The following is a 13,042-nucleotide window of genomic DNA, read 5'->3' as shown; positions in this document are numbered from 1 at the left end:
AAAAAACCTATTTGTCCTTTTCTCTTTTTTTTCCCCTTCCTTTTTTACAGGTGCTACTTTTACTGACTGGTTTACTTCTTATGTCAACAATGTTGTATCAGGTGGCTTCCCTATCATCAGAGACCAAATTTTCAGGTATTTCACTTGGGGCTTTATGGATTGGAATGATTATAAATCAGAAAAAAACATCAGTTACAGATCATGAGATGAAGTTTCCCATGAAGGTTAATAACAGAACCTCTCATCTTACGTCTCACTATTTTATTCTCACTTTAAAGCCAACACATCCAAACAGTTGAACAGCCAGTATTTTTTTCATCTTGAAGAATCAAGAGAAAAAACTGATTTTGATTTAGAAGCTGTGGCTTTATAGTAGTTACATAGTTGTGGGGGTTTTTTGGCGGTGGAGTGGGAGGCTGTTGCCAATAACAGATTTACTGTGAATAGCAAGTCAGTAACTATTAGCTCCTGGAAATATTAGTCATTATCTCTAAATGGAACACTCAGGTATTATAGATGGAACTAGAGGTTGGTTCACAGTAGTCCAGTTGGCAGAAATGATACGTTAATTATACATTAGAGGCCTCTAGAATAACAATACTAACACATTTTTCTTGTCAAAGTCACTGTGTATAGGGCATAGCTGGGTTTTCAGATGTTCCAAAAGTTTCCTTAGCTCTAAAGACTGAAATAAGCTCTTTTTAGTTTCCAAGTTAGTTACTGATCCATTATTTGAACCACTGGTCAACCACTGGTTGAACCTTGACTGCTATCATTATTGATTCAGAGTCTTCAAGGTTTTCTAGTTTGCTTGTTCTTTTAAGCTTAATAACTACACCTTTAAGGTGCCAAATATGATTTAAATTTGTTTTTACCGTAAAGTAAAATATAAACTATTTTGCATTGTATCTTTAAATCTTTTATCTTATAGAATTGACGTTTGTTGATTAAAAAATGTTTAATTTTTTAAAATTACCTAGATATGTTCATGATGCAGAGTGTGTAGCAACGACTGGGGATATTACAGTTTCAGTTTCCACATCGTTTCTGCCAGAACTGAGCTCTGTACATCCACCCCACTATTTCTTCACATACCGAATCAGGTGAGAATTTTAAATGGGGTTGCCTTTTGGGATATACCTTATGGATGTGTTGTTATCACCCCATTTGACATGATATAAAAACACATTCTGAAAGGCAGCTTCTGGCTAAAGTGTGGAAGTAGGTGGATAACAAACAAATTTTCTATAATATAGTGTTTGTAAAGCACCTTGAGTTTGTATCAACTTTTGTGCCAGGTACTTTGAGAGGTGGACCACTAAGCTGTAATCATCGTGAAAGGTCAGTATTAGAGTTATAATGCGTTCTGAAAGCTATGAAATTGCCCAAGATAAAACGATGCATTTCAGTTTTATCTTGCCTGTCTATATTTAATTAAAAGTGTAATAAATATTTATTGAGTACAGCCTGTATATTAGACATAGTGCTGAGCAAGCCCTGGATTTGGTTAAATAAAAAACAAATATTAAATACACTTTAATTAGAAGTACTCTGTACTGTGAGGTAAAGATAACTCATTGCCCTAAGGGATTAAGAATGCTTTGTTTTTAGACATATTTTTAAATACTTTATGATATATATTTTCAAAAAATACATATACATGCATATATACATTACTAGAAATAATAATGTATACTTAACCAGAAAGCATTCTAGGATTTTGGTATTGTATGAAGCCTTTGATATGTCCAGTTACACATATTCAGATGAATGTTGTTTTAATTGTTTAATTTAATCCTGCCTAGGATTGAGATAAGCTTAAAATAGTAATACCTACACGTGCTTATACGGTATTCTAAATGAAAATCAGAGTCTCAGAAAAAGGAGGGAAATAATAGTATTGGAAAACAGAGTCAAGGTATAACCCCAGTAACTAAATAGTAGATGCACGAAATAGTGACATTTTGCTCTGAGCTTTCTAGAAGCTAATGGAGAAAAGGGCTGTATAGCCTTGTAGTGAAAGAAAAGACTCCATTTTTTAGAACAGAAGTTTTTCATGGCACCATATTCTAGAAAGTGTTTCCCACATTGGTCTTTATTTGAACAGCAAAAGATTGTTGTCACCACTATGTTTGTAAATTTTTATGTTGCCCATTCTATTGTTAAATCCTAAATGAAAGTCAAGTGTGTAAATTGAATGAAACCATTTCTGTGGGGGAGTCCAGCTAATTAGGCCAGAATCTTTGCAAACTTACAGGAAGAGATGATTTACACAGACTTTGGGTTGGGTTTCTTAATTTCCTTTGGAAATCCCTTTCACTGGCTTAGCTCAAAATACTGTAGCTCTTAAACAGAAAAAACCAACGTGTCTCTACCACTCCATTCTCTTCTCCAGGATTGAAATGTCAAAAGATGCACTTCCTGAGAAGGCATGTCAGTTAGACAGTCGCTACTGGAGAATAACAAATGCTAAAGGTGACGTGGAAGAAGTTCAAGGACCTGGAGTAGTTGGTATGTATCCCAAGATTTGGGTTTATACATCAGTTGCTTCTAAAACATTTTGGAGGGTATATATGTGATACATAGCTTGGCAAATGCATGATGTAGTTAGTGGATAAGACTGCATCTTTTTAATAGCTGTGTTTCAGTGTGAAAGATATCATAGATTCTGAATTTTTCTCCTAACTACAATATTTTGCTTCATAAATATAATGTGTAAAGGTCATTATTTTATCAGTTTAGTACCTGAAACATGAACTTTTCTAAAATTATAGCAAACTCAATTATTCAGGGATTGAATTTCCCTTCTGTAGATCACGCAGGTTTCTTGCTTTGATCACGCAGCTTTCTTGCTTTTCCTTCTTAACTGCTTTATTTTCTTAGCTGGATAATTATTCATTATCATATTCTCTAGGGTTACAGGGTGTACGGCAGAAAGAGAAAATAAATTTCATATTGGTCATCTTTTTGAAACTTCAGGAGAAATGTTAAACTTAGCACAGATTTTATTGTTTTTTGATTTCAATCATCTCTAGCCTCTGATTACCATTGACATTTGGCTTTTTAAAAAATTATGTTTATCATAAGTTTATGAGACCTCAGATTCTTCACGTTTTATATGTGTACTTCAGGAAAATAATACTATTTAAGCTATGCGCTTTTGTTATTGGTCCTAAGCATATGTAGAATTCAGTTTAAATTGAAGTTGTTGTAACTAATTGCCACAAATAGATTCATATTCTACGTGTCTTTTTAAGGAATTTTTCCTGGATATTAAAGAATTTTATTAAAGCTGTAATTCTTTTTCTGTCATTTTGTCTATTGGTATAAAACCTTTCCCTTGTGACTGCCATTTTGTCTGGGCTAAATGCTTAAGATGCATCTTCAGAGTTTTATGTTTTAGTCTCTTGCTACATTTAAACATTTAGATTATCCTTATCTCTGTTTGAACTAGAATATGTGACACTTCTTATTACCAGTGTCTTAAAGATTGTGTCCTCAATGCCACTCCTTTTTTTTAAATTAGTTTTTTATAAATTAATTTTATTTTATTTATTTTTGGCTGTGTTGGGTCTTCCTTGCTGCACACGGGCTTTCTCTAGTTGCGGTGAGCGGGGGCTACTCTTCGTTGCGGTGCGCAGGCTTCTCATTGCAGTGGCTTCTCTTGTTGCAGAGCACGGGCTCTAGGCACACGGGCTTCAGTAGTTACAGCATGCTGGCTCCGTAGTTGTGGCTTGTGGGCTCTAGAGCGCAGGCTCAGTAGTTGTGGCTCCCGGGCTCTAGAGCACAGGCTCAGTAGTTGTGGCACACGGGCTTAGTTGCTCCGCGGCATGTGGGATCTTCCCGGACCAGGGCTTGAACCCGTGTCCCCTGCATTGGCAGTTGGATTCTTAACCACTGCGCCACGAGGGAAGCCCCCCCTCTCTTTTTTAAATTTTCATTCTACTGGATATCACCCCCCCCACCCCCAACACACTATAGGTAATTAGGAGAGTACAAAAAAATGTCAAAATACTCATAATCCCATCCTAAAATATTAACATTTTGTTATAGTTCCTTTTAGATCTTTTCTAATTATGCATTTTCTTTAATATAGTTTAAAGAGGACATATCGTGTTTGCTATAATGAAGAACTAAGTATTATACTTTAATTTATTGTTACTGTTTTCTCTGCAGGTGAATTTCCAATCATCAGCCCAGGCCGGGTATATGAATACACAAGTTGTACCACATTCTCTACAACATCAGGCTATATGGAAGGATATTATACCTTCCATTTCCTTTACTTTAAAGACAAGATCTTTAATGTTGCCATTCCCCGATTCCATATGGCATGTCCGACATTCAGGGTGTCTATAGCTCGATTGGTAGGTTAAATTTTCCTCTGGTGCTGCTTTTACGTGACTTTGTAGAATGAACTCCACAGAGGGTCTTTGTTGATTACCCAGACAGATAGTTTGTAAATGGTATTTCAGAGAACCCTAGAGATTTTGAGGGAAATATCTTTGGGGGGAGGGGGAGATGTGTGAATATGTTGGGGGGGTGGACAGTAAGTAAACTAGGCTCCAGATTCTTCAATCAGAGTAACTCTGCTGTTATGTTTTTGTTGTTGTTTTTATTTGTTTGTTTGTTTTAAATAGACTTTATTTTTTAGAGCAGTTTCAGATTCACAGCAAAATTGAGCAGAAGGTACAGAGATTTCCCATATACCCTCTGCTTCAACTCATGCATAGACTCCCCCATCATCAATATCTCCCGCCAGAGTGGTAACTTTGCTACAGCTGGTGAACCTACATTGACACATCATTAGCACCCAAAGTCCATAGTTTACATTAGGGTTCACTCTTGGTGTTGCATATTCTGTGGGTTTGAATGTGTGTATAATGACATGTATCCACCATTACAGTATCATATAAAGTAGTTATTGGTTTCAAAGTTTCAGTGTCTTTTCCAGCTTCCAAAAACAGTTTTGTTGCCTAATGAGAATCACCACACTAGACCAGTTAGAATCGCCCTTATTTTATTTCATTAAGACTGGGGAAGCAATTTCTTACAGTGGTTTTGCTAAAACTCCCAATTTTTAAAAATAATATAAATATCCTATAAAATCATTACAAAGAAGATTTAATGGGTAGACTTGCACTTTTAGTAGTCTCTCTTTGGGATCATTTCCTAAGTCAACTAGCTGTTTTTTTGAAATCTCATTTCTAGGGTGACAGGTATAGCAGTAACCCCAATCTTACAGGCTATAAAATGATTAAAGAAAATTATGACACTTGAGTTATACAATAGGAATAAATAATGAATTGCATACCCAGAATATAATCAAGTCATAGGTGTCAAATGTTCATAAAGAGCCCTCTAGCTCCTGGGATGACCCTGATGGGTGGGTCTAATGGAAGTCTGGGAAGATAGACATGATATTAATCTGACTTAGAGTGGATACATTCACAACTTCAGTTTGGAAAGAGAAGGATGATGATGAGACTTTAGGCCATTATACTTGTGGTATTTCTGGTGAAAAGAGTCTACAGCCTGGGTTTGGAAGTGAAGTTTAGCTTCCCTCCCAGTGGTATATTTCCAATACTGTAAATTTGCTACTTCCTATAACAGTCTTCCATTTTTGACTAGCCCCATTTCTGTATGAGATTGGTATCATCTTGTCCTTAAATGTTTGATACAATTTATCAGTGAAGTCATCTTGGGCTGGAGTTCTCTTTGTTGGAACATTTTGAGATATGAATTTTATTTCTTTAATATTCATATTTTCCGTTTCGTGTTTCACTTTCGGTAATTTTGTGTCTTTCAAGGAATTTGTCCATTTGGTCTAAATGTTGAATTTATTAGCATAAAAGTTATTTGCAGTATTCCCTTGATATCCTTTTAATGGCTGTAAGAGCTATAGTTATATGTAGTGTTTTGTTCTTAATATTGGTAATGTACATCTTCTCTTTTGTTCATCATCTTAGCCAGGGGGTTGTCACTTTTCTTGATTATTTAAAGGAACAATTTTTGGTTTCACTGTTTCTCTCTATTTGTTCATTTTCTATTTCATTGATTTCTGGAGTTATCATTATTTCTCTCCCACTTACTGTGGGCTTAATTTGCTTTTTTTTTTTTTTTTTTTTTACTTCTTAAGGTAGAAGTTTAAATTATTGATTTTAGACCTTCTCTCTAAGCACTGTTTTAGCTACATTTCACAAATTTTGATGCATTATTTTTATTAACATTTAATTCAAAATATTCTCAGATTTCCTTTGTAATTTAATTTTGATCTATGTCTTTTCTAGAAATGTATGAATTTCCAAACATTTGGAGCTTTTCCAGTTACCCTTTGGTTATTGATTTCTAGTTTTGTTATGGTTAGAGAACTCGCTGTGTATAATTTCAATATTTTTAAATGTTTTATGGCCCAGCATTATGGTCTATCTTGGTAAATGATCCTTGTGTATTTGAAAAGAATGTATGTTCTGATATTTGGGGGAATATTAATTCTATAAATGGCAAGTCAAATTGGTTGACTGTTTTTCAAGTCTTCTATATATTTACTGATCCTTTGTATGTGTGTGTGTTCTCTGAGAGATGATTGTTGTAATCTCCAACTATAATTACAGTTTTGTCTATTTTTTTAATTCTGAATTTTTATTCTCTTTTTAATTTGCTTCATGTATTTTAATTATATGCAAATATGTTTAGTATTGTTACATGTTTTTAATGAAGTGCTTCTTTTATTGTTATAAAATCTCTATCTATGGCAATATTCCTTGCCCTAAAGTTGCTATATATTCCTGACCTAAAGCGTAAAGAGTGTTGACATTTGTTTGCACAGGTAGTTTGCACAGTTACTATTGGGTCAGTCGATCCTGTTGAGGCTTGTTTTCAATGTTTGTTAGGGTGGGGATAGAGTAGTTTTTATCTAAGGACAATAGTTCTCAGACTTTTCCATCTCATGATCCCCTTCAGCTCTTAAAAGTTATTGAGGACTCCAAAGAACTCTTGCTTTTATGGGTTATATGACATTTATCATGTTAAAAATTAAAACTGAGAAGTTTTATAATATTACTCCTTTTTTAAAGTTTTAAATTTTTAAATTTATAATTTCAAATTACAATAATACAACTCATTACATGTTCGACCCTCTCTTAACTATGTTCTTACTTAAGAGTTTTAGTTTCCTCCCAACCACAAAGAAGCATATAAAATCTTGATCTGCCTTGTGGAAAATGTTTTCTCTTTCTCGAGGATGAGAACTCAATAAAATGAAATGAGAATTCTGGACTTATTTCTAATCAACATGAAAGAGGCAGTGGGGATTGTATTTGTATTGTGTTTATTTGTATTGTACCTTTCCTGTTTAAAAATTAGTTTTTTTGATATGGAAGTTGAGTTGTTCCCCTTATTTGTCCACTAGCCATATATTATCATACTTAATACTTCCTTTTGCTTTATACTTTGAATGTTGCTATAAAACATTTTTTGGTTGGTCTTAAGCCTTTTCTTGGTCTAGGTAGTTTGTTTTTGGACACTTTAGAGGCTCCTGCTGCTTATTTATTTCCATTCTTGTCTGTGTGTTCCTCTTTCCATCTACTGTTTGTATATGTACACTTTTGTCTGAGATCATCAGCAATCTCCCTCTTTAGCTACATTGATTTCTTTAACAGTTTTTCTGTTTTCTTCCTTAAGACAATTAATAATCATACTACCTGGATTTAATGTTTCAGAATTTCCTAAGCCTTAATCCTCTCCCCCTTTTGTACCTTCTACTGAATTTTAAAGCCTTTATTTCCCAGATTAAAAAAATCAAAAGATAAAGTAATGAAATATAGTTATGTATATTTTCTCTGATTGTTGTCGTTAGTGTTGTAATAAATCCCAAGTGACAGTTCCTTTGACAAATTCTAAAGGACATTTCCTTTCCCCCACGTTAATTAATTTGCTTGCTCAACAGATATTTATTGAGTACCTACTAGGTGCTGGGGAAAATGCAGTGAACGATATAATCAAAATCTCTGCCTTCAGGGATGTGATGTACAGCATGGCGACTATGGTTAATAACACTGTACTGCATATTTGGAAGTTGCTAAGAGAGTAGATCTTAGAAGTTCTCATCACAAGAAAAAAGCCCTGTAACTATGTAAGGTGATGGATGTTAACTAGATTTATTGTGGGGATCATTTTGTAATGTATACAAATATTGAATCATTATGTTGTACATCTGAAACCAATATAATGTTGTATGTCAATTATGCCTCAATAAAAATAAAAAAAGAAGAAAGTTGAGGAGATTAAAAAAAAAATCTCTGGCTTGGAATTTACATTCTAGTTGGAAGAGACAAAGTGTAGCAAATACACACTCCTCACTTATGTCAAGTAGTAATACGTGCTCTGGGAGAAAAATCAGAGTAAGGGAGCTAAGAAGTATACTGTTGGGTTGTTCTGATATAAAGATGTGTCAGGGAAGGCCTTGGTGACATTTGAGTTCAGACTTGAAGGAAGTAGAGGGAGCTGGGTGGATGTGTGGTTGAAGGGTGTTCCAAGCAGAAGAACAGCAAGTACAGAGGTGCTGAAGCACTCATGTGCTTGGTACGTCTGAAGAACTGCACGGAGGCCAGTGTAGCTGGAGGGCAGTGAACAGGGGAGAGTGGTTAGAGACTCGATCACGGGGTAGTGGGATGCTGTATATGCAATGCCATAAAAGCCTTGGTGGAAGGACTTTTGCTGCCATCACATCCCAAGTTTCCCAACACTTGCCACATTACCAGCTAGGTCCTCCTTGCCGTTCAGAATTCTGTCCAATACAGGAGGTCCTCTCACTGAGTCTTCAAATGTGTGAGAGAGAAAACCAACAGCAGAATGGGTCAAGACTCAGTTAGAGACACTGCTTAAAAGGAGCTGAAGTTCTCAAGAGATGTTCAGATATTGGATGTTCAACATCACTACTGCCTTATTCTGAGAGCCTTCAACAAATTAATTTAAAAGCAGAGGCTACCGATGCTGATTGTCTTTATACTAGGAGCTCAATAGAAATCTCTTAGACCTCCTGTTGACAGTACATAAAACTTACCAGTAGAGGTCATACCTTAGCAATATTTTCAGATCCTCTTTTCTGTAAGCATGTAGGTTAATAAAGAATTGTTATTCAGTACACTAATAAGTTCAGTAAAATTTTATCTTGGGTTGTTAGGAGTGGTCTGTTTGCTACATTGTGTGAATTACCAACCACCATGTAAAAAATAAGTACTATACTGATGAAATATATTTACCGTTAAAACCACACTGAGCATTTTAAAACTTGTGATAGAATATATACTCTAGAATTTGCATCAGCATGTGCATTATGAAAATGTATAAAAGGCTATAAAATTCTATTTTAAAAATCTATAAACATTCTCTGAGAAGTCTATAAAAATTCATATTTGGCATGCCCAGTTGTTTAGATTCTAGGTAAATGAGAACTTATATTAAATAAGAGTTAAAAAACTGATAGAAGTTCTTATCAAAAGATTGTTTTCTCTTTCAAGGAAATGGGTCCTGATGAATATGAAGAGATGGAAGAGGAAGAGGAGGAGGAGGAGGAGGAAGACGATGATGATGATTCGGCAGATATGGATGAATCTGATGAAGATGACGAGGAGGAGAGACGGAGGAGAGTCTTTGATGTTCCTATTCGGAGACGCCGCTGCTCTCGCCTTTTTTAGCAAGCCTCTGCTGATGGAAGCCCCGGGGTGAATCAGCCTGTTAAATAGATTTCTCAGTAATGTAAATAACTAAATTGTTCTCAGCTTATAGCAGGAAAACTAGCATGAAATATTGTGCCAGGACCTGGGTTCTATATGACACTACTTTAGGAGCTGGATTGTTTGAGTTTGCTTAGTGTTTTTGAGGTAGAGGAGGAAATGGGAATCTTTTTTTCCTCTTCTAGAAGTCCGTGGGAGAATAGTTCTCTAGCTAAGGAACAGACTTTTTTTTGTTTAAAGATATTTTATACTTATAAAAATATGGAAATGGGAGGGAGTAGAATAAGGATTTAAAATGAAGCAGAAATACCTACACAAGGATAGAGAGAAACTGTGTGACTGAATGATTCTGTGAAAAGACATAAGTTATTTAGAAATGAACAGAATTTGTAATTAGGCTAATCCATTTAGTGAGTCCTATATATTTTGTACTCACAGGGAACTAATTGACTAAATAGCTTGAATGCTAGTTGTCCTTTCTTAGACAATCTGTCCTTAAATTTAGAGTTTTCATCACAACAACCTTGAATTTAAAGTCTATCAGTATGACTTTGACCTTGAATTTAGTCTTCAACTCTGCCAACCTTGAACTTAAAGTCTTCAACACTATGACCTTTATCATGTTGTTCACAGATGCATCATTTTTGAAGTGTAGTGTGTAAAAGTATGTATTGTTTTGCTTATTAACAAAAGATTCTTCACAATATCTCATGTAGTCTAAATTTGAAAATACTGCTTCTGTTTTGTTTCCCCTCTATATACTTGACTGTCTAACTTTGTGATAAGTGACATGAATTTTAAGTTAAGATTAAGTATGTTTCCCTAAAACATGGATTTTTTTGTAATTATGTAATTGAGAGTTTGGAATGAAATCCTCCAAGTGTCAAAAACTCACATTTTGAAAACATATTTTGGTTCCGATCCTGTATTTTGTATAATTGCCTATTTCCCATAAACTAATATTAATAAGCCTTTGCTCTTAAGATGGAGGATGAGATCAAAACTCATTGGCCTATTGCCAGAGGCCCATTCAAAGTCATTTCCTGGCTTTGACGATACTCTGTCATGTACTCCACCTCGCAATTCCCCCAGGAACAGTTCTTTTGTAGGGAAAACTGTAGGAAGAGGGAGGTATATACAGGATTAAGCAGCTCCCATCAGGGACCATGAAGGCAAACTTAGTCTTTCATACTGGCACATGTCAAAATGTTCTGAAGTGGAGTAAGTAGTTTTTCCTGCTTATTTCTTTTTAAATAGGCTCCCAAATCTATTATGCCTATCCCTTTTTTTTTTTTTTAATCAACCCACTGGTTTTTTGAAAAATAAACTTCCCCAGTAAAGTAGTGGTTTAATTAAAACTAGTTAACGTTGGAAGTTAAAGCTGGAGTCAGGATACCTTGCCATTCTTTGCATCTTTCTTTTTTCAGAATGGCCTCTCTTCTCTCAGTTCCCAGAGTACTCATGATGTCCCAAATCTCCCTGCCACCCCATCCAATCCTTGCTCCTCAGAATGCTTCAGGCTTGCTTATCCTTCCATCAGAATTCATTCTCTTAGTATGTTGAATGAATGGTCTCTATTTCTTACTAAGGTGTGATTGATTAGCTGATAACAACCTCAGGTGTTTTATTTCATTGGCAAGAATGTGTATTCACACAGAAAAGGGATCTAACAGTTGATCAGACTGCTTTTGGTGGAGTGAAGCCCGTTTCTGGCTCCTAGGTCCATTCAGAAAACCACTTATCTTTTACTCATTTGTCTGAAGCTTGATGTATCAGGATGAGGCAGATATGTAAATAAACCGGAGCTTAAATAGCTTAGGGTTTTCTTTTTCTCTTGTGAAAAGTAGAAAGTAACTAGCTCAGGACTGATAAGGTGGCCCAATGGTGTCAATATTCTAGGTTCCTTCCATCTTCCTGTTCTACCATTTGTAGCAGACTTTAATCTTTAAGGTCACCTCATGACTGCAAGATAGCAACTGCAGTCATATTGTATTCCAGGAAGGATGATGAGAAAAGGGAAAAATTAAATGGAAAGTAAAAAGTCAATCATAAGGCTGGAGAGAGGTAAACCAGCCAGGTCTCCAGCAGGAGCAAAAGTAGAGAAGGGGCAAGAGATGCAGGTATTAACATGGGCAGCCTGTAAACCTGGTATGAAGGAATTGTAATGGCCCAAGTAAGACATGCTACAGGCATGAATTAGGGCAGTATCAGTAGGAGTAGAGTGAAGAGAGGATGAAATTGAAGTAGCTAAATGGTAAAATAGGCAGGAGTTGGTAATTGCCTGTGTAGGAGTGGAAGAAATAGAAGTTGATTCCAGGTACGGGGCTTCATTTATGAAAAAAAATTGCAGGAAAAGCAGTGGAACATTTGGACACATTTTGAGTTCAAGGTGTCTGTGGGACATACAAATGGAGTTGTCCAGTAATCAGTTGGATATGAATATGAAGATCCAGGGAGTGGTCGGGACTGGAGAATACAGATTTGCAAATCATCTGCAAACATACATACAGTCATCCCTCGGTATCTGCAGGGGATTTATTCCAGGACCTCCACAGATACCAAAACATGCTCAAGTCCCTTATATAAAATGGTGTCATACAGCCAGCCCTTGGTAACTGCATATTCTGCAGTTGGTTGGCCGAACCTACAGATATGGAGGGCCAACTGTATTCCCAAGGTAAAACAGTGGGTGCACTATAGTCTCCCAGGGAAAACATACAGCCACAGTTCTCAGTCCAACCCTGGCAACACCACACACTATGAGGGGGTAATGGAAAAGAATCTCACGACCGAGGGCTTCCCTGGTGGCGCAGTGGTTGGGAGTCCGCCTGCCGATGCAGGGGATGCGGGTTCGTGCCACGGTCCGGGAGGATCCCACGTGCCGCGGAGCGGCTGCGCCCGTGAGCCATGGCCGCTGAGCCTGCGCGTCCGGAGCCTGTGCTCCGCAACGGCAGAGGCCACAACAGTGAGAGGCCCGCGGACCGCAAAAAAAAACACACACACACAAAAGAATCTCAAGACCGAAAGGTCAAGGAACTGGACGCAAAACCAGGAGAGAGTGGCATCTCAGAACCCAAGAGAGTTTAAAGGAGGGAAGAGCTTATAGGATGCATAGAAAATGCATGTGGAAGAGCTTTGTAAAGCTATCATAGGAAACACATGTATTAGCTGATTTAAGCAGACACACTTTAAATATCAAAGCAAATCTTTCTGATTTGAGAATACAGTTTGTATAGAGATAAACCAAGATTAAGGCACCACCAAATGAAATTCATTCCCTGACATCCCAAATCCATCAGAGGATC

The 13,042-nt window shown here is 36.4% G+C and overlaps 1 protein-coding gene across 3 annotated transcripts in view; it reads left to right on the top strand.

Moving 5' to 3' along the window:
* Positions 1-10,646, top strand: part of FBXO3 (F-box protein 3) — a 32,401-nt gene extending 21,755 nt beyond the window's left edge. For 2 of the 3 annotated variants that reach the window (XM_024752577.1, XM_024752579.1), the window contains 5 exons: positions 51-135; positions 981-1,103; positions 2,396-2,511; positions 4,177-4,367; positions 9,522-10,646. In XM_024752577.1, coding sequence (XP_024608345.1) covers positions 51-135; positions 981-1,103; positions 2,396-2,511; positions 4,177-4,367; positions 9,522-9,698 — 692 coding nt within the window. In that variant the 3' untranslated portion in view covers positions 9,699-10,646. Of the gene's footprint in view, positions 1-50; positions 136-980; positions 1,104-2,395; positions 2,512-4,176; positions 4,368-7,948; positions 8,140-9,521 lie in introns of those variants that run through there. The other variant, XM_024752578.1, reaches the window with a different exon arrangement.
* The last annotated feature ends 2,396 nt before the right edge of the window (positions 10,647-13,042 follow it).

The sequence above is a fragment of the Neophocaena asiaeorientalis genome, unplaced genomic scaffold (genome assembly GCF_003031525.2).
Source record: "Neophocaena asiaeorientalis asiaeorientalis breed wild unplaced genomic scaffold, Neophocaena_asiaeorientalis_V1.1 scaffold196, whole genome shotgun sequence".
Classification (NCBI taxonomy): domain Eukaryota; kingdom Metazoa; phylum Chordata; class Mammalia; order Artiodactyla; family Phocoenidae; genus Neophocaena; species Neophocaena asiaeorientalis.
This window is presented reverse-complemented; position numbering and strand designations above follow the sequence as displayed.